We start from the raw sequence: 21,214 nt of genomic DNA on the forward strand, positions 1-21,214 counted from the left end.
CTGCAGCTTCTCTCTCTCTTTCATTACCATTTACTTTCACTGTGCTGAGTAGCAAAGGGCTGAAAAATGAGGACTATAATAAATTATATGAGGAAACTATTGCACTTGTTTACATTGTTCTGCTTATGGTGATTAGGGTGAAGAAATACTTGACATTTAAAGTACTGATAAGGAGCAGACTAGGTGTTATTCATCATCCATGCTTTTATAAATGGTGAGATACTGGCATTAGATGTGCATAACCTCTGTTTGTGCAGTTTTTCCACTGCATAGTTAATTTGTCAGACATAAATTTTATTTTTCACTACCTTATTCAATAATGGATTCCACATGACCTGCCAGTAATGTTGGTATAGTTAGAAGTAATGCAGACTTTAAAGCAAAGAATGTGTTACGTGAAATACGTTCATGAAACGTGATTAGATGAAATTATCCAAGCAGTGACTGCTGCTGTCAAGAAACTGGGAAAATGTTTGTCATTCAGTAGTTGTAAAGACGTTGACTACTTAATAGTTCAGTTGCTATGAGTATTTGGCCTGAATTGTTACAGAAATGAGAACTGCAATGAGAACTACACAACTGACTTCATCTATCAGCTGTATTCTGAAGAAGGAAAAGGAGTGTTTGACTGTCGAAAAAATGTATTGGGCCACATGCAGCAGGTAAAAATAACTTTACAGTTTACAGACAAGCTTAACTATATGCACAAAGGGCATACACTATTCAGGCATTTCAAGTAAGTCTGACTCAGAATTAAAGAGAAAAAGTGTGTGGATTTTTGCTCATAGGTAGCTCTGAAGCAAAATTTAGGAAAAAAGAAAACACCCTTTAGCTTCTTAATGATTATTTTTATTTTTTCTCCCTCCGTCTATGTTAACAACAACAAAAAAATAGACATTACAGCTATTGTTATTACTGTAATACATATATAGAACATACCTCTCTACCCTTCCATAATGTATCGGGCTTTACAACTCTGGAAGAGAAGAAATTTGGTTAAGGAATTTTATGTGCAGATGGATTATTCTGGTAGAAGAGACAGCATTCAGCTACTCTTTGTGGTCTCTGTAGCTTCCCTCTCTTTATCTCACCATGTTGATTGTTAGTGGGCAGATGATAACTTTCTAATTTGGCTACGTTAATTACGAAGACTGAGGTAGAGTCAAAAACACATGCAGAGCTAAATTTCTCAAGTGCTAGCAGTGAAATAACTTGTTCACATTAAGTCAGTTAAAGTTTTATTTATAGTCATTTTACCATTATGTATTTTTAAATTCTTCAACACTGACATTGGCACTTTCTGCATAAAATTTAACAAAATTTACTATGAAGGTCAAGACCAGCATTGATAAAATGATCTGCTGTTTGTGCAGTCCTTCTCAATAATTCCATGATTTCAGCACCATCTGTTGCATTGAAAATGAACACAAAAATCAGACTCCATATATAGAGGCAGCTTAAAAAAATAATTTTGTTCCCGGAGCCATATAAAGCTTGTTTTAATACTTTGAATGAAAGCAGCCATAAAAATAATAGTAATAAAATATCACTAGTTTAGAAAGTCCCAACTTAGTTGTTTCATCCTAGTATTACGTGCACAGCATTCTAGCCTTCCTTGTTCTAGCTGCAATGAAGAGAGCTGTGCTTCCTTGACTTCCTAGATTACAGTCTGCAGTTACATTTCTTACACTCAGTCTGACACCTTCTTCTTCAATGGTTTCCAGTTCTGTATTACGCTGAAACTCATTTGCCCGGTGCAGTGTGAGCTAGGTGGTGCTTTATGATCAGAACTGAGGGAAAATGGAGAGAAGGGAAATCAGTGGCCTTTGTTTATCTTAAGTGAAAAGTAGTATTGATTCCGTGAGAATTCTATACTGGTTTAACACAAATTTTAAGTGTTTTAGCTTGGTTTGTGTGGTAGGTTTGTGTTTTTTTTTTTTGTTTGTTTGTTTATTTAAAGCGGGGGAGATGAAAATGAGAGTGAGCAGGCCATTAAACTAGTGAAATAAAAAGACACAAATACTGACTTGATAACTGAATTAACCAACAGTTGAATTTCCACACAGGGTGGTGCACCTTCACCATTTGATAGAAACTTTGGGACAAAAATTTCTGCAAAAGCTATGCAGTGGATCTCCAAAAAGCTGAAAGAAACCTACCGGAAAGGTGCAGAAACACTTGGTCCTATCTCTTGTTTTACTGCCTTCAGTTAGCTATCAGTATGTGACTACTGTGATACACAAACACATGAATGCATGCTAAGTTGTTAGTCAACATACTTCTTCCTATCTTATTCAGTAATGTCTTGCTGTGCTTCCTGATGTATTTCCCCTCAAGTGAGGTCAGTATTTTAGATAGCTATTTTTTTTATCTGCCTTTAAAAAATGTTAGTGTGACTGCACTTTATTATGCATGAAGGAATTGATGACTACCTAAGTTACATCTGTTCTTCCTTTTTGTTTCATGATGGCTACATGGGAGACAGAAGAAGGTAATATGTCTTGTTTTACAAAAAATCCCAAAGATTGTTTACTAAAATCTAATTTAAAACTGGATGTTAAAATTCAGTCTCACTGTTGATTAATTGCATTGTGTTTTCACGGCTAATCACCAAAGCTAAATGTAAAAAGTGAAGATCTCCTAACCCTATTAAAGTACTAATTGATGTTTTAATGTTATGTTAAATGTTCAGTAACTGAAATTAAGCTCCCCATTCACTTTAATAACAGAACAAGGGTATTTGGCCATGAAAATGTGAATTAAAAAGTCTTGAATCATTTTATTCTTTTTAGGAAAAGTATTTGCCAATACTGATGACTCAGTCTGTTTGCTGGGAATGCGTAGACGCAACCTTGTTTTCCAACCAGTGGCTGAGCTGAAGAATGAAACAGACTTTGTGTATGTATACGCTGCTTACATTTTAAACATCTCCATACAGGCTTTCTTTCACCACATCAAATGAACATCATCTTCATGGTGCTGACACACAGCATTTGCCAACTGTTTTATTGTGCTTCTGTCTCTGGCCTACATTCAGCCAGTGATTCACTTTGATTGTTCACTTTTCTTTTTGAACAACTCCCTTTATGCTTTCTATTCATCCTCCTTACATTTTATGAAGTTCTCTTGTTATGAATTCTGGGAGCCCACTTTTTTCAATTTAGCTCTAATGTCTGGAATTGGTTTACTTCTAATAAAACTTAGTAGAATAGTAGAGCAGCATTTTTGTGCCTTAGACGGCATTTTACCTATGAAAAACTATCCAGTAAAATCAATTTTTTCCTTCAGTGCTCTGTTATTTCTTCCCTTTTGGGGTTGGTGCTTATATTCCACCATAAACAGCAGTATTTGATCATATTTGTAAGAGTATTGCTGTTAGTGTTCTCAAAGGAGCTACAACTTGCTTGCCATGGCTACTAAGTAATCTCTTTTTTTCCCTCCACCATACCACAGACATAGGATTCCCATGGAGCAATGGTGGCTGAAGCTGCGACCACTGATGAAAATCCTGGCCAAATATAAGACCAGCTATGATGTTTCAGATTCAGGCCAGCTGGAGCATGTTGCTATGCACAGCCCAAAGGAAGCAGAAACCGGAGCCATCTAAAGAGATCATTTTTAGAGTGTTGTCATAGATGCACATTGTGAGTAACAATGCTTTAGAATCGTTACAGCTTTGTTTTGTAACATTTAAGTTATTGTACCAGCACTTTATGTGAAACAAGACAGTCACGTCACACAGATTTTGTCCTATATTTGTGTTATGTTTGAAACAAACCCCAGCATCTAAGGAATAAGCACCATTTTACTCATGCTACCGTTTAACAAAAGAAGTGCAACACTGTTCTATGCACTCTGTAAGTTACTCACCTACTGCACTTTGTTTCAGAGTACTTACACCCCAAAATAAGTGTAGATGGCTAGTTTTATGTTGAGTTACAGGATGTGCTTAATGTATCCAAAGTGAAATAAAGTACTGTTGCAAACATCATAAATGTGATGTGTCAAAATGTATTCACCTGTTTCTAACCAAACAGTAAAAATGCTTTGTGAAGGATTCTCTACGGACTAATGAAGGAAAGAAAGCACCAGTCTTAATTCCCTATCTAGTGAAGGGGACAAAAAAAAAAGCAACTGTCCTACTTTTCCTTGTTTCATGTTTCTTTTCTCTTAGCTTTGTTAAGGCTATAGAAACTCTTCACAATAAGGGTAAAGGGTAAAAATAATTTTAAAATCAGATTAACAAATATAGCCAAACTCTTTTCTTATGCTGATTTGTTAACTAGATGATGATCCAAAAAAAAGTACCAGACCATTTCATACCAAAAATAGACTGAAGGTTGCCCAAATAAACAAGATAAAATCTGCATTTAAAATCTGCACTGCACACAAATTCATTAGTGATTTGCCCACTGCACTGCCATTCACTACAAACTTGCTGTGAGGTGGAAGGCACTGTCACAAAGCTCTTCTATCTGTAGGTGGTTTATGCAGAGGAAGCTGGAATTAGCATACCAAAGAATGGAAGCTGTACTATAAGAGACATAGTTCTTTATATATCCAACAGCAGACATGATTTCAAACAAATACCATTTAAATCTCTGGAGTTCTACATATACAAAAATATTTAATTTATATAGTATCCATACGAGTCTTAAGTAAAATATTATGGTCTTTGTCCTAACAGAGCAAATAATTCTTGCTCTCAAATACTGTGTGGTTAGAAGATTTGACAACATGGTTTTAACTGGTTTGTTGCACGTTGTTAGAAGCAGCAATGAACATTTAAGTTGAACCATGGGCCAGTTAAAAGTTAATATAAAAAATAATTAATGTAGTCACAAAGATTGGCTTGTTTTATATGAGCTTGGATGTTCAGCAGCAATTCATCGTTTGACCCATGAGGGATCTTTGGTAATATCCGTGTTTTCTGGGCCAAGTAGCGCCAGACCACGTGTGCTCTTCCCAACTGCAAGATACCTGCAAAAAGAAACAAATGAGAAGTTAATGAATGTGATTATCTATAACTATGTTATAGAAGTTAAAAAGACACTAATCTCAGGAAAAAGTGCTGTCTGATATGCCCTCCTTGTTTACTTTTATAACATCTTTTGGATTTATAGTTGTTTTTTTTTAATGCTGATACAACAGTCAATACCACCTGGCCATAACTAGCCTAATCTGCTTAAACAGATACTCTTCTGTGTGGAATTCTTAACTCCAAAGCGCAAGTCAGAAGTCCAAAGAAGCACAAAATGTTAGGAGTCCAGAAGAATCAGCTCATTCAGTCAGGAGCTTGAAGTCTGAGTGTATTCTTTCTTCAGACTGTTTCTGGACTTTTGAAAAGTCAAACAATCACCTACAACTTCAGAATGTAGGAGGGAATTACATCTGCTAAAATTCAATAAGCAGTATATAATTAACATCTCTAAGGTTATAAAAATGAATAGTGGAAGTAGTACAAAAGACCAGGGAAAGAAATTCAAGAACTTAATTATGGTTTTACCACCTTTTCTGATTTGTTCAGTTTTTCAAGCAAGCATTTTTTTTTCTATAAAGTTGAGCATAGACTTACTTGTTTGATACATCAACCAGGTTATCATTGGTGACAGCAAAAAGCTGCTCTCTGTGTGACTGCTTCATTTCATCTGAAATCCCATATAAAAAATGATCCATACCTAAAACAAAACAAAGCCACATACTGTAGTGGTGAAAACTGGAAGGGAAGAATAGAGTTTGACCAGGGTTCTGAGACGAATTAATTGTCAATCAAATGTCAAAGGTTAGAACTGAGTAAATACATTTAATTTAAGGTAGTAAGAGTTTGCTATTTAGAATTTTTATTATAGTCTGGCAAGTAATATAGTTTGCCAAAAAATCTAAATGTAATTGGGATCCAGAAAACCTAAAGAAATGAATCAATGAAAAACAAAACACGCTAACATGATTCATTCTAAAAAGCATCAATACTTTCTAAAATGTTTTAGCCAAACTGGGTTTCATGCAGCTTTATTTCTATTGTGCTGTATAACAACACCCTCTTAAAATTTTCAATCAGCTGTAATATACGTGGCAAGACAGCAGTTTAATCGCCTTCTTTTGATCAAGCTACATACAGAAGTCTGCATACAAATACTTTCTTGCTTTTAGTGGAATACTTACCAAAGTATTTTAGCATCAATATTAACATGGATGTTATAGCTTTGTGTATAACCAAAGAACTCCAAAATAACCACAGGAAAGCTTTTTAACATAAAAATAATTACAGAAAAAAAAATAGTAGGTGGGGAAGACATCTGGAGACAACTAACTTGTCCAAACTTCTGCCAAAAGCAGGATTAAGTGAGATAAGGTTGTTGAAGGCCCTGTGCAGGACCTAATAAATAACGGTAGTATTAAGGGATAGGTATTTGTCTCTGTAACAGATTCTAGGCCCATGTTCTTCACTGAATTTGTCATAGCTGCTACAGCACATGTTCAAATCTAAATTGTAGCTCTCACAAATGAGAACATTCAATATAACTAGCCTAGAACATTCAATATGTTCCTTTCACTCATATCTGCACTTAAAATTGATTAGTTTTTTTCCTTTAAAATTAAATTGCCCAGGCCAAAACCGAATTCAGTTAAAAGAATGTGAAATCAGCTTCATTTTCAAGTCTTATTTAATAAACTAGTGTTAATACAAATACATATTAAAATAACATTAATTTTATTTTTATAATCCCTTTATTTAAAGGAAAGGAATGTATTTTAAATTAGCAAGTTTTGGATTGAATTTAAACTGAGACTTGGGGAGGGAAGGGAAAAGTGAGGAAAGCAAAGCAACACGTAGTCAAACTAAAAAGAAGATGTGAAGATACCACCAGCTGTGATATGCATGCAGATATGTAAAGAAGGTAACACCCTCCACTGCAGCAGTACTATGCTCTAATTTCTTAAAAAAAAGCATGCACAAAAGGTACACATTTGTAGTCAAAATGTACACTTGTGTCAGGATACTAATTCTTCAATTTTATTTATTTTTAATCAAAATAAAATATTTAATTTTTTGCTTGCTAGCATCTGACTCCCTTTCCACTTCCCAAGCCTAAATTTGTTTCTGTTATATACCTCCATCTTCCAACTGTATTCCCCTGACATCAAGGAGCAACACGAATACTTCAGTGGAGAGACTGAATATGTGTTATTTCTGAAAAGGGAATAACAGGAACTGACTGTTTTGTTGAAACCGCAGTTGTCTTACATCTGCCAAGTACAAATTTTAACATATGATTCAGTTCAGCAAATTAACTGTTTTCTCTCCTTTAAAACTCAAGAATGTACCTTTATCTGAAGGAGCTATTGGTGCATCTACAGCAGCAAATACTGCTAACTTCGCTTCATCGGTATCTTGTTGTGTGAATTGTCCAGATTTGGCCCATTCAACTGCTTTTTCAAATGTTTTCAGGGTGGCTAATGAATTTGGGTCTCTTAAAGAGAAAAAAAAAAAAAAAAAGCAAAAGGCAAAATTAAGGACTTCAGTCTTACAAAATGAAATACTATAATTATTTTGTTCTTAATTTAGTTTGCTATTCATTACACAAACAGATACATGTGGATTACATCAAATGAGAAACCTTTTTGTTTATGAGAATTTTTCTTTTATAAGAAGCAAGTATCACAATAAACCAGGCATATTTTGAATTTTCAAATACACAAGTGCAGTAACTTCACTTGCCTACAAGTAGTTTCAAGGCAGTGTGCAGAGAAGTGGTTTCAAAAGATGGTAATCCAACAGTGTTTATAATGCACTATCAATTCACTGCTGCAGCTTAATAAGCATTAACTTCCATTAATATCAACAACAGTAATATTTATGGTATACCACCTTATCTTCTCTAAGCTGCTTTTCCTGCTACACCTCTTTGTGCTCTCTGTAAAACAAGTGCAACAGGTTGACAACTACTGAAATACTAACCAGGACAAGTCCTACCACGCTGAAACTTTGCAGAGAGGCAACACTGCTCAGATTTTAGGCAGGAATACTGTCCAAGTACTGCGCTAGTCTATCTTTGGTCTAGGAAAATTATTTAAGCCAGGACTCTAGACACACGACATTTCTAGTGGGGATTATAACTAGTCTTTAATACTTCAAATTTCATCTGAAAGTGGTTTGGGAAGACCAAAGCAGGTTAACTGTTCCAGACTTTACAAAAAAAAAAAAAAAAAAAAGCCAAAAAAAAAGGGGGTGGGGGACTTCCTCCATTCTAGCTCATCACCAGCAATGCTTTCTGCTGAATCTCTGATGATTCCAGACACACTCAGCAAAGGAAGCTGGGTATTTTCAAAACCAGGGCAATGGGAAACAGCATCATTCTACTCCATGGTCTCAAACATAACAGAATCTCAACTTCTTTTTTTCCCCCTTGTATTTGCTTATTTATTTATATATAAAAAAAAAGGTGGAGGGCCTCCTCAACCCATGAGAAAATAAATGAAAACCAGTCTTACATAAACCTGGTACACAGACACAACAATGGTTACTACCAGCAGAGATAAGTTAGACTTTCCCAGGGACAGAAACCAGAGGAGGGGTTTATTAACAAAACTGATATATATTAAGCAATTTATCTCAACATCATCAGTGCTGAATCACTTTCTTGTGATTCAACATGGTTGTATCTCTGTTTCAAGATTAAGTAAAATAAAAACAAAGTCAAACAAAGATACACACAAGCGCAGTCAGTGGTCCTCTCAGACATGAACATGAACAAATGCTGTTACCTGTAGGAGTAGAAAGTAAATATGCCGTTGTGACTAAGTTTAGCACCTCCACCGTAAGCCCCTCCTTTCTCTCTAATTTCTCTATGTAGGAATTTAGATGTCATCAACCGTGCAAGAATTCGAAGACTGTAATGAGAGAAATATTAATAGCAAAGATGTTAAATGAACTGGCTAACAATAATATTCTCAACTGTCTCTGAAGTTCAAAAAGATCTCCATTTACAATGCATTGCTTCTTCCAATCTACAACAGTAACAATACTCAATATTTAATAACAGCTGAGCAATGTCCCATCATTGTAAGAGTTGTTGCTACTTTGGAACACTGCTTGATTATTCCACTTATGTCACTGTAATCGAATACAAAAGCAGCCTCCTATCTGTAACTTTGTTAGTGCAATAGGACTGTCACCTCAGACACATCCAGGAAAGCAGGGCTGTTATTTGGAAGCCAGGGGTTAGTAACCCCTAGTTTCTTAATGTCAGCACTTGGTAAAACAGTGCATTTATGGACCTAGCAATGTGAAGATGGGTCTGTAAAGAATCTGTCACAAACACACCACAAAGCGTTTTTCATTGACACTCCATTTTCAGTGGTCCTGTTTTGTTTTGCATTATTCAACACACATACAAGCTCCCTGATGATTCTGTTTCCTACCTTGCATAGTCTGTAGCTGTGTACGGAACTGTTCGAATGCATTCCCCAATATAGTTCACTGGGAAGGGAAGTACAAAATGGGTCTTCATCTGGCATGGTTTGAAAGTAGGATCCTAAGAGAAAAACACATTACTGCCATAGTAAGCAGTTGACTCCATCTACTCAATTTTAGATACTGAAACTGGATCCAGAAAATGCCTCCACACACACTGTTTTGTGAACAACAGCAGCTATATGAAGTTCTGCTCACACATCCCTTGCAATAAACCTGACTTTTACTTAGAATCATAGAATCATTTAGATTGGTAAAGACCTTCAAGATTATCAAGTCCAACCATCAACCTAACATACCAAGTCGTAAGCCATGTCCACACACCTCTTAAATACCTCCAGGGATGGGGACTCCCCCACTTCAAAACTTCAAAACAGTCCTTCCTCATGTCTCCAGGCCTCTGCAACACTCGCTTCTTTGGCTCTTTCACACATACACCTGCTTGTGTGCTTACTTACACATAAGCAGAGCCTTAAGCACCTCCAGAATCTTTTAAAATTTCATTTCAATGCTCCCAAATGTTTCTTAACTCCCCAGACCTGCTCCCCAACCCCTCACACATCTCTGGCTGGTTGGGTCCAGCACAGTATCACATACTGGACTTGTCAGCAAGGAGAACCTTTGCCTGAGCAATCCCTGCTTTTCTCCTCAATGCTCAGGGTACACCAAGTTGTGTTTCTTCCATATGGTCAAATAAAAATTTTCATTTTTACTTAATTGTCACAGATACTCTTTTGTCAGGTGCCATTCACGTTCAAAATAATGTAGGGAGTAGAGGAAGGAAAAGAAAGGGCTAACTGGGAGTGATGCCACATGGATCTGATTCTCAAAGAAACCAGGGTAAAAATAAAATCTCAGATGTTACTTGCAAGAAACAGCATAAGCGGGAATTTCCTGCATGCACAGATGTGAAATTAGCTAAATGATCTTCAAAACAGAACCAAAGGGAAAACAACAAAAAGGATGACATAGGAACATGAAGTTTGATGAATGGTTTAGAGAAGCAATATAGTACGAGAGTGTAGAAGTGAAGGGCACGTAGCACTATCCTCACCCAATAATGTACTTACATTAATTAGTTTCCTTGTGATCTGCAAACAATTAAGCATTTTGTTTCCCACAGGTTTGACTTCTGAAGATTTCTACAAGAGACATAGCCCTCATATTAAAAGATGATTTAACAATTGAGACTGAGATTACAATAAATGCAATCCCTACTCCCTTGAACTTCCTGTGTAAGCTTTTGAAACCACCATCAGCCCATGTGTCTTCAAACACAAAAGCAACCTACTCGATCATTTGTATATCAAAGCAAACACTAAATAAATTTCCTTTCAAGAGTAATTTGGTACTGAAAGACACCAAGAGAGAGATTAGAGAGCCCCCCAAAAATTCAGACAATCATTTCCTTCATGGGTAGGGAACTGGGAGCCTATTCAAGTCTCAGAAGTTAATACAGATGTACATTCACAGAGCAGGTCCTTTGTCAACTGCATTGAGCCAAGTACCCTCTGTGCCAAATGTCCATCCAGAAAATGAAACAGATTCCTGAACAACTAAGGAACTGCACAATTCCCTATTTTCCTTTGGCTAACATGCCAAGTAAAGCTAAAAAAGAAATTACAGTTTTATGTGACAGAGAACACAAGAATTTATTTTCCTTCATCCCACTCAAAAGCAACCACCTCAGGGTAACATTTGACAGCTGATCTACAGGATTATTGTCTATTTTACAGGGTGAAGACAGTACTGTGGGGAAACATATAGCAGCTTATCGAGCTGACTTGAAAATTTCTTCAGACATCTATGTATGGATACAGTATTTGAGTTTGAATGATCTTCTGATTGCACAATTGTCTTTACACAGCATCAAATCCAATGGTGTTCGATGCACTAGTCACAAATGAAGTAATTTCCTACCTCAATCACATGGGGTCGAACAGGTTTTCTCTCTTTTTTACTTCTAGTTATGCCCTTTATAAATTTCTCTACTTCTTTAGATGCCTCTGATATCTGTTGAGGTGCTGCATTCACTGAACATCTGTTAAAAGAGCATATTGAGTTTTTTAACGTTTTTGTGGTTTTGTATAGTCCAATACAATTTCCATCTCTATGTCTTCCTAAATACTTTGTTAAATCATCAGAATGTGAGATCTGCGATCACTGCTAATCATTATCACAGGAAGAAAGCAAAATACTCATAAGGTATTATGAGTATTTGGCATAAAAAAATAAAAAAGTATTCAAATTACTCTCTGCTTTTGCTTGCCCCAAATCAACTTCAGCAGTAGCTATGACTCGCTTCTCCACAGAGGACAAGACTACACAGATTTTACAAAATAGAAAAAGTCTCATAAAGAAACTAATGTCCTCCTTTGTATTTTCTCTTACAAGCACACCTACCATGGTTTTGAACAGCACAGGTATTTCAATAACTTTACTCATCATTTTATTCTTTGCAAATAATATGTTGCAATTTAACGTCACCTCAAATGGAAATATTTTTGAAACTAATGAATCTGATACTAAGCACTTAAACATGCCTTCTTACTTTTCCCAATATATACATAAAGCAGATTTTGAAATGCCACTATAATAGTATTTCTATCTTGAGGACTTTTCAAGAAAAAAAGCAGAATGTTCGTTGAATCCAATTGTAAAATCCAACAAGCTGTTTAAACGCTTTTGATACAAAAGTTACATCTGAAATTTGCCAGAACTTTTACAAACCTTTTAAAAATCAAACAAAACAAACCGTAACTACCATCAAGTTCTTAAGGTAGGAGAATGTGGACTAAAAACAATTTTAGTAATTCCTCAGGTTTTCTGTTTCACAAAACACCAACATCCCAGAAAGCATATTAAGAAATGCCCATTCATAAGCCATGGCCTCTCTCTAACTAAATGGTGCCTTTTTGTTTTAGCTGGAACTCACCTGATGTTGTCACTATTTAATAGATACTTCTTAATGCGTGGTAGTTTGCGTAGTACTGGTTTAATATCAGGCATTTCTGCTATTCTCTTCATCAACTTCACCTGCGCAGGAAGGCAAAAGGCAGAAAGATGAAGCCAATAGAAAGAACTAGCGAAAATTTAGCACTCTAATTCCAAAGTGGAGGATTTGGGCCCCCCTAAAAGATGACATCAACTTTTCACCTGATCCATGCCACTAAACATTTCTTGCAGTTCTCCAGAAGGTGTAAGGTTTTTGCTGGCTCTAATAGAGGCATACAAATGCCCACAATCTGGAATTCCATTTGACAGTTCCTGGGCAGTCTTCTTAACCAGCACTCTGAAGTGCTCTTCCTCCTCAAACCGTGGGCTGAAAAAGAGTAAAAGCAGTTCTTTACATCTCAGTAAAAATCATGCCAAGGGGTTTTTACAATACTGACTCATCCATTCATTATCCCAAGTTCAACAAAGAGCTTTCAGACCATCAGTTTTCCATTTAATCCATTACATAGTCATGCAAGGGATGAAATGCTTAGATTTGCTGTCTGGATGTGGTTCTGGGCAACCTGCTCTAGGTGGCCCTACTTAATCAGGGGTGTTAGAACAGATCGTCTGTAGAGGTCCCTTCCAACATAAACTATTCTGTGAATCTGTAATTTAGAAAGTAGGAGCCACTCAAAAGATAGTTATGATAGCAAATCTCTGAGTAGGATCTCTAAGAAGTTGGGAATGGTTGGGGGAAGGGGGGGAAAGAAAAACCCAGAACATGAGGGGAAAAAAAGGAAGCCCAATGTACAGTACTTGTTAAATATTTCACTCCATAAATTCATCATGTCTGGCAGATTTCTGTCCAAGCATAGAGATGAAAAGAGCACACCCTGAAGGAAAAAAAAAAAAAGAAATACATACAGAAAAAAAACTCCTTCAGCAATGGAACAAGAAAAGCACAAGAACTTTTTAATGGAAGTGATGCGGTGGTACCAACCTAATGCTTCACAACATAAAACCACGTTAATACAGGCTGTGCTACTAAAATCATGAAATACGATTGATCTTCACATAAAACAAACCTGACAATTACTCTTTCTCAACAGTAAGCATCAGTTCAGAAACAGATTTTCTTATTTTTTCTACAAAGTAGAGGTAAAACTGTTCTGGGGATGAATCTTTCTGCAAAGGATTCCCCCTACCTCAACTTCACAATCCATGGGGAGCAAGCTACAGGAAATAGACCCCAGCTAGTCTGAAAAATCTAATAGACATTGCTAAAACTGTTATGCCCAATACTAAGATCTAACGATCCTGAAAACATTCAAGACCGTGACATATACACATTGTCAGCAATCTCTATGTGTAGCACTATGCCATTCTCTCCTCTGCCCTTTGTTTATGAAGTTTTTTGCAGCACTCAAAAACATGTTGACAAAAGCTAGTGAAACACTACCTTAAAAAAAAGATAACTGCAAACACTTCCGTTAACACAAAACATTGATACTGTATTTCTCAAGTGTATATTTTACACAAAAAGGCACAAGGCCTTTTACACACTGCTTTCAATGCACATTAGCTGACCCTCTACTAGAAACCATGACTGACCCTTAACTACAGAGCCGTTACTGTAATTTAACATCGTGATGTTTATGATTAATTTACCTGTTCATACACATCCAGGTGTGAATCATCTGGAATGATATGTGGGCTGACAGACATTCCACCTGTTTTTAGCTCTATTTTCTGGGCCTGCTCCCTGTAATCAAGGGCTCCACAACCCATCCTGTGAAAGATAACCAGAGATACTGATTACTTTTATTTACCTCTATTTTCATTGTATGGCAAAACCACAACTCATATACCAAATGCAAAGGACACTGTTTAGGCGAATACTAATTTAGCAAATAAATAATTGGGGCATTATCAAACAAGCATAATACTTCACAACTTATATTAAAAAATAAGAAGTAATACAACAAGCTCTTCAACTAAAACCCACTGCTATTTCAAAATGGTGTATTAAGTATGCTTTATGTACAGACTTCACAACACCCCAACATTGTTCACCCCACATCCACGTTGAACCAGAGTAGCAATATCACATAAGCTGGTATCACCACCAAAAAGAACAGATTTCTTCTGGTCCATGTCACTTCATCTACCCTGTGTCACTCTTGCCCCTGTGATAGGGTCAGTGTTTCTGTGACCACATTATGAAACTACATCAAAAAAAAGTGAAAACTTAAATTTCTGCTGGGCTATCTTTCATTTAGATCAAGTTTCCAATCTATTTGGGGAATGTTTGTGTTGACGCTGGGGAACAAGGCAATGCAGATATTGAAGGAAAAGGGCAAAGGAGTTGGCAACTCAATGGAGAGAGTGAAGAACCATTGTTTCATCAGCACACTAACTTATCAGCACCTCCTTCTTAAAAGGACATCTATAGAAATTAGTAAAAGTATTACTTCAGTAAGTTGTTTTACATCTTACTGCTTTAGCTTCTAGCAAAGTAAACCTCTCACTTTGTAATGACATTGCAGAACAGCGGCACATATGGTTTGAGCTCCTCAGGAAGCGTGTTCAAGCTGGAAACAGCTCTGAAATATACCACGCCGTTGGTTGGCTGAGCACAGTACTGGACAGGAACTTCATCAGCTAGGGATCAAAAAACAAGAAAAGAACAACCAACAGTTTACTTCTGAAATGCAAAAGCATTCTTGTAAGATCTTATTCAGAGTTACTTTTTGTAATTACTTCAGAGTCCCTTCTTATTTAAATTTAATATATCGTACTGAATGCTGGACTGAAAGTTGTTGGTTTTGTTTGTTTCTGTCCATGGTAAAGTAAAGGATATCTGGACAATTTGATGAGAATTCTGTTGACAGAGCATGCATTTTAGAGGTAACATTCAAACAATGGAGTGGTAATTTGTTTCTGAACAACTCAGTAAGTTTTTTCTCCCTTATTTTCACCTTCATCACCTCAAAAGTCGAGGAAAAAGAGTTCCTCCACTGCACATTCTATTCTAACATTGGGTATTGGGAATATACACATTAGGATTTCCACAAAACAGGTAATTTCAGCGTCAAAATTATACAGCACTTAACACTTGCTGAAATTTTAGCAGAGAAGTGTCTGTTAAAAATATAACACAGAGCAGTATTACCTGCATGGTTTTGACAGAACTGTAACAAAATTGAGATCTATAATTTCTTGTTTCCTATCAACCCATAGGACAGCCTTGGCAAAGCTGGAACAAACTGTCAGTGATGTTATGATGGATGGCTTTTTTTTTCCGTCATGGTTCCTGCACACCATATTCTGTAAAAATAGGGAGGGAGGGAAGGCAGACACTACCAAAGGCTTGATGCACACATTGCAAGGAGTGCTGCACCCTGTAAAAACCTGAAGTTTTCAGAAAGCAAGGGGATTGCTCAAGAGTAATTGAGCATACCACCTAGTGACTTTTCTAACTGCAGGGCAGGGCAGGCAGTGAGAAAGCAGGAGGCGGGGAGTTTACATCAGAAGTGCTACTGCCAGACTCATACTGAAGAGCAGGCAGCTGAACTGCAGCTGGAAGCAACCTCACATCACCCCTCAGAGGCAATGGCAAGAGTTTTCTGCAGATCACTGCAAACTGTGTACTGCACAGGTGGTGGACTAGATGATAAGGAGATGGACTAGATGAAAAGCTATGGACAGTAAAGTGGGATTCACTTTCAGATTTTATTTATTTTTTATTAATCTCACTCAAAGGATTCTAGGTGCTCTGTGTTTAAAACTTTACTCCAGTCTACAGCTCTGAAGCTTAATAAAAAAGACAGCCTTAGAGTCTGGAAGCTTGGCTTTGGCAAGCTAACACTGAGAACAAAGCCAGGAGCTAGGTGGTCAGGGCTTTTACTTGACTCAAAATGCTATCACAGCTTGTTTTGGGTATCATATTTAGCTTGTCATAACACCCTTGACTTTGTCAAACTGACAAAAACAAACAATTCAGGCCAAAATGACTGCCTTTTCCTTCTCCACAAACTACTCCTGTTTAGTGTTTGTTTACAGCTTAGCAGGTACACGCACTTCTTAAAGAGAAAAGAAGAGAAACAGCTTGGCAAGTAGCTAGGTAACAATCCAAGTGTCATTCTCTTCAGGACAAAATACTGGTTATACCAACCTGTGAGTGTTGTCTCCAGCACAGTGAATGGGATTTTGGGCTCAATGTCAGACACTTTTAGAGCTGGGAGACAAGAGGTATCCTGAGGTTTACTTTGAAGATCAATTAATTCCAAACCTAATAAAGAAAACAGAATACTAGTGTTTGTAATTTTTACCTTCCAGTGAAAATGCTATCAAAACCTACTGAGATGATGCAGATCAGAAAAACATGAGTCTGAAGTTTAGCGTTTTCTATAAACTGTTCTTTCAAATATTGTATTGAAAAATTATGGACATCATCATACCATATCAGCGAACAGAACAGTAACAGTAATTTTACTTTGTAAATCCTCTTTCCAGCCCCTCCCTCTCCTTTTGCATCCTGTTTACATGTAATTAAAACCCTGAAGAAGTGATATCTGCCAGCCTGCCCTGTTGTCCAGCTCAGTAGACACCACCCAAGCAACACAGACCTTGCAGTAAAAATCTAACCAATTAAAGATCTTTCTCAAGTGCTCAGTCCGTACACCAATGCAGCTAAGTTGTGTTTTCTCTGCTTTCATCCTCTTTCAGATTCTAGTTGGCTGCCTCTAACTACTCTCAAACTTATCTTCATAAGAAGAAAACGTCTTCTGAAAGATGTTATGCTCCCTTATTCCCCCTTCCAGTAACACTGCTTTTCCACCTTTCTTCTACACAATCTCTGTGACTAGATCACTGTCTTTACAAAATGACATAACTGCTCCGTGTTTCCAAGTTTAAGTTATTCCTCAGAATAAGTCAAAAACTATTGTTATAGTTAGCTCTCTACATAGAAAAGTACAATTATAAAAATTTAAATTTTATAGGAGCATGGAACAAACATCATATGCTCAAAAATAAAGAGCTTTAAGATAAATGGTGCCATTCATCTTGTACTTAGTGCAGTTAACATAGGAAAGAACCAGGTTAGTATTTTAAAATTCCCTTTCTTCTGCCCTACTGGAGACTTGATCGTTATATTTTTTGAGTGTTAAAACTAATGGAGTATAGCGATCATACAATTTAGTATGAACAGTAAACTGTATAGCCCCAAATACACATACACAAGCTTTCAACCACCAACAAAAAAAAACACACATCCCTTTCAGAACAAACGCTGGGTCATGCCCAATATACCTAAGAATTTAAGACGTTTTACAGGACAACAGTAAAAAAAAAAAAAAAAAAAAAAAGCTTGTGTTCTTAAACAGTTACCCAAACAAAAATATGAAAAAGCATGGTAACCTTTTTCAAAGATTTGTTTTTTTTCTTCTTCAGAAAGAGCATTGACCTTCTTTTTCAGTTTTTCTGCTTCCAGTTTTGCTTGTTTATCATAGTACTCTTCTTCTGGACTCATTGACAGAGTCAATCTATGTGGATTATCCTGCAGAAATGTATCCCAAAACAAAGCATTATTAATTCTGAGGGCTACTTTCACCTGTTTTGCCTCAGATTATTGCTTCATCAAAAGTAGAAAAGATCATACATAATTTGGTTTACGTATTATCAAAAGTATCACAAATAGGCAATTTAAACTCTTCAATTAATGAAGAGCAGTCTGCTGCTAGGGTGGGGAAGGGAGGCAGTTTACCACATGAACAAGCATGAACAACCTTCTGTGAAATTTCAGTATGGAGTCAGATTCCCTTAACAACACACAGTACTTATTAATTAAATCAAGGTTAAACAGCTGCACATAACGCTACAAAGCAGTATGCCAGAAGTTATATCTGGAGAATGTTCTAAGATTGGGAATCTGGTTAAATACAGGAGGGTTTCATTAAACACCTCATTCAACCTGCCCAAGCTTGAGTGCACAGAAATCCCATATGATGTAAAAGGGGCATGCCTTATCCTGCTCAGAAATGGTTTACATCAGTCTTGCTGCCAGAGAACTCCATGCATTATGCAAGCGTTGGAACTGCTGGTGCATTTCTTTGTTTATACTGTATTGTGGAATTTTAATCACAAAATTACTCAATCACCTTCCATTTTAGATAATAATTGGAGGCTGGTCAAAAGACAGTGACCTCAAAAATGCCCATTTCAAAGTAGGAATCAAATAGCAACATCTGTCACTGAGATTCACTGCCAATAATTTGGGACAACGTAATCGGATTCTCTACTTTATGAGCTTATCACTCCCTGTGCTTATATGGAAAGACTAAGGAAACATTACTGACTACAGAGTTAGAGAGTGAAATACAAAATCAACCAAGCACAGATGAATGGATAGGATGAACAGCAACTCTTTTGCTCACAGCCTTCCTGCTTTATTAATCTCCAGGCAGTGTGTAATAGAAGGTACATAATCTTTGGATATCAGAACATCCAACTATTCTCATTACTTCCTGTTGAGTGGTGCTTTTGTCTTAGGCCCCTCAGCAGAACTGCATAGTAAATTCTTAAAAATACCGTGCCTGCATTTCTTAATACAAAAGCCAAAAGCTTAACAGCTTCCTACTACTTCTAGACACTAATTATGCCTTTAGGAAATCAGATTTCAACTTAGGCCGTGTCCTGTTGCCTCTGAGTATATGCAAACCAGCATTTACTCACTAGTAAATCAAGCTGTCAGTTACATATAATAGATGTGTCCTTCAAAACAACCTGAAGAATTAAAGAAAACAACAAAACAAAAACACTAACAAAAACAACAGAAGACATGTTTACACTATCACTGGATTTTTTTGTTGTTCTGCCATTAGCTCATGCAGGAATTCAGACCTATTCAATGTCATAATGCCTTTACTGTTCTTAAATCTAAAAGCACTCTAGTAAAACATATAGAGAGGAAAATAAGAAAGAGAGCAAAAAGCAATTAGTGCTAACAGCAAAATTCAGACAGCAGTTCAATGAACATTTCTGGGTGCATGTTGCTGTCCACATCTTAGGAAATATACAAATGCCTTTCTATAGCATCAGGCATCACAGTATTTTAAACATCAGTATTTTCTCAATGTTCTCATATGAGTGTTTCCAATTGTCCAATGGCCAATTTTTCCAGTTTTTAAAAGTTTTCACTTCAACCATTTAAAATGAACATGCTTTATTCAAAAGGGCTGCTGTTCATCTATATCTAAAAATAGACAGCATGGATATGAACAACTCAGTTCCCTTGAATTTAATTTTAAATACAAAACTGTGATTCAAAAATCAATACTGCAGATATTTTCCTGCAAGTTTTCCTACCTTAAAATACTTTTTAACTTTTTCCTGAAGAAACATGGGATTTTCTTTGAGGCACTGCCTGAACTGAGAGACTTTATCTGCAATCTTCATAAGCTCCACTGGATCCCCATCCTGATTCCAGCAGGAAGCTATATACTGAAGGGCAAGAGTAATTAATCAAACAGGACAATTCATATATATTTCTGTAACTGGCAGCATCTGTGTTCCAAAACCACCTTATCTAGTATTCATATATAGATGATAAGTAATAGCTATTGCATACTTCTAATAGATTGAGGAGGGGGATGCTGCTCAAGTGTTTGTTCAAACTAAAGGACTATGTCATCATTACCTGTCCCTTTGTCACCTCCACTCTCTCCTCCAATTTTACCATACCAAACTACTTCCCCCCCCCCTTTTTGCTTAGGTGTGTATGTCTGTATTCTGGAAATCTATTGGAATATTATTTCCTCTCTCACATCCCAAGTAACTTCACTTTCAGCCAGGGAAAGAAGGAAAAGAGGAACAGGAGGTGTATGCAAAACAGTACATAACAGTCTCCTCATTTACCTTATCAGTCAGATGAAACGATCTGTTCACTAGCAGTGTTCCTCGGGTTTCAATTCTAGGGCTGATTCTGTGTAATATTTTTATCAATGATTTGGACACAAGAGTTGAATGCATCCTTCGCAGGTTTGCAAGTTAATGCTAAACTGAAAGGTGCTGTTAACTTTCTGGAGGGCTGAGGACCTCACAGAGGAATCTAGACAGACTGGAGCATTGGGCAATCAGCAACGACATGAAATTCAATACGGGAAAATGCCAGGTGATGCACCTGTGACGGAGAAATGCTGGACAAAGTACAGATGGGAGAGGAGTGGCTGGAGAACAGCTCAGCAGAAAGGGACCTGGGGGTGCTGGCTGACAGTAAGCTCATGTAGATCCAGCAACGTGTCCTGGCAGCCAAGGGGGCAAATCACATTTGGGGTGCATCAAACCCCATAGCCAACTGCTCAAAAGAGGGGATTCTCTTGCTGTATTTAGCTTTGGTGCAGCCTCACCTCAAACATCATAGACAGTTCTGGTCTCCACAATATAAAAATGATATTAAGATATTTGAATGCATCCAGAGGAGGGCAACAAAGCTGGTAAAAGGCCTGGAACACATTCTATTTGGGGAGGCTGAGGACACTTGGTTTGTCTAGCTTGGAGAAAAGGAGGCTAAGAGGAGAATTCATTTCTCTTTACAACTTTCTGAGGAAAGAAAATGGAGAGGGAGGTTCTGATCTCTTCAACCTGGTTACCTAAGTCTCCATAAGCTTTTCTTGTGGAACCTATCTAAGGACAAAAGGATATCGGGAGACTGATTGTTTTTAAACAGTTGCACAGATAAAAAGCAAGCCAGAACAGGCCACCATCCAAGAACACAATTTCCACTGTTCTGATCAATTTAGA

General features: G+C 37.0%; 2 protein-coding genes across 5 annotated transcripts in view; one reads left to right on the top strand and one right to left on the bottom strand.

Moving 5' to 3' along the window:
• PFKP (phosphofructokinase, platelet) overlaps positions 1-3,991 on the top strand; it is a 44,968-nt gene extending 40,977 nt beyond the window's left edge. For 2 of the 4 annotated variants that reach the window (XM_035316449.1, XM_035316448.1), the window contains exons 19-23: positions 551-662; positions 2,067-2,166; positions 2,486-2,491; positions 2,793-2,898; positions 3,454-3,991. In XM_035316449.1, the coding sequence (XP_035172340.1) occupies positions 551-662; positions 2,067-2,166; positions 2,486-2,491; positions 2,793-2,898; positions 3,454-3,607 (478 nt within the window). In that variant the 3' untranslated portion in view covers positions 3,608-3,991. The remainder of the gene's footprint in view (positions 1-550; positions 663-2,066; positions 2,167-2,485; positions 2,492-2,792; positions 2,899-3,453) is intronic. The other 2 variants (XM_035316452.1, XM_035316451.1) reach the window with 1 other exon arrangement.
• Positions 3,992-4,544: 553 nt separating this feature from the next.
• PITRM1 (pitrilysin metallopeptidase 1) overlaps positions 4,545-21,214 on the bottom strand; it is a 28,831-nt gene continuing 12,161 nt past the window's right edge. The window contains exons 13-27 of the mRNA XM_035316447.1: positions 19,781-19,915; positions 17,834-17,972; positions 16,587-16,703; positions 14,941-15,073; positions 14,081-14,201; positions 13,229-13,305; positions 12,632-12,797; positions 12,411-12,511; positions 11,396-11,516; positions 10,546-10,617; positions 9,424-9,536; positions 8,767-8,892; positions 7,327-7,472; positions 5,576-5,678; positions 4,545-4,980 (exon numbers count right to left, since the gene is read on the bottom strand). Coding sequence (XP_035172338.1) covers positions 4,887-4,980; positions 5,576-5,678; positions 7,327-7,472; positions 8,767-8,892; positions 9,424-9,536; positions 10,546-10,617; positions 11,396-11,516; positions 12,411-12,511; positions 12,632-12,797; positions 13,229-13,305; positions 14,081-14,201; positions 14,941-15,073; positions 16,587-16,703; positions 17,834-17,972; positions 19,781-19,915 — 1,764 coding nt within the window. The 3' untranslated portion in view covers positions 4,545-4,886. The remainder of the gene's footprint in view (positions 4,981-5,575; positions 5,679-7,326; positions 7,473-8,766; positions 8,893-9,423; positions 9,537-10,545; positions 10,618-11,395; positions 11,517-12,410; positions 12,512-12,631; positions 12,798-13,228; positions 13,306-14,080; positions 14,202-14,940; positions 15,074-16,586; positions 16,704-17,833; positions 17,973-19,780; positions 19,916-21,214) is intronic.

Source organism: Oxyura jamaicensis, chromosome 2 (assembly GCF_011077185.1).
Source record: "Oxyura jamaicensis isolate SHBP4307 breed ruddy duck chromosome 2, BPBGC_Ojam_1.0, whole genome shotgun sequence".
In the NCBI taxonomy this organism is placed as follows: Eukaryota; Metazoa; Chordata; class Aves; order Anseriformes; family Anatidae; genus Oxyura; species Oxyura jamaicensis.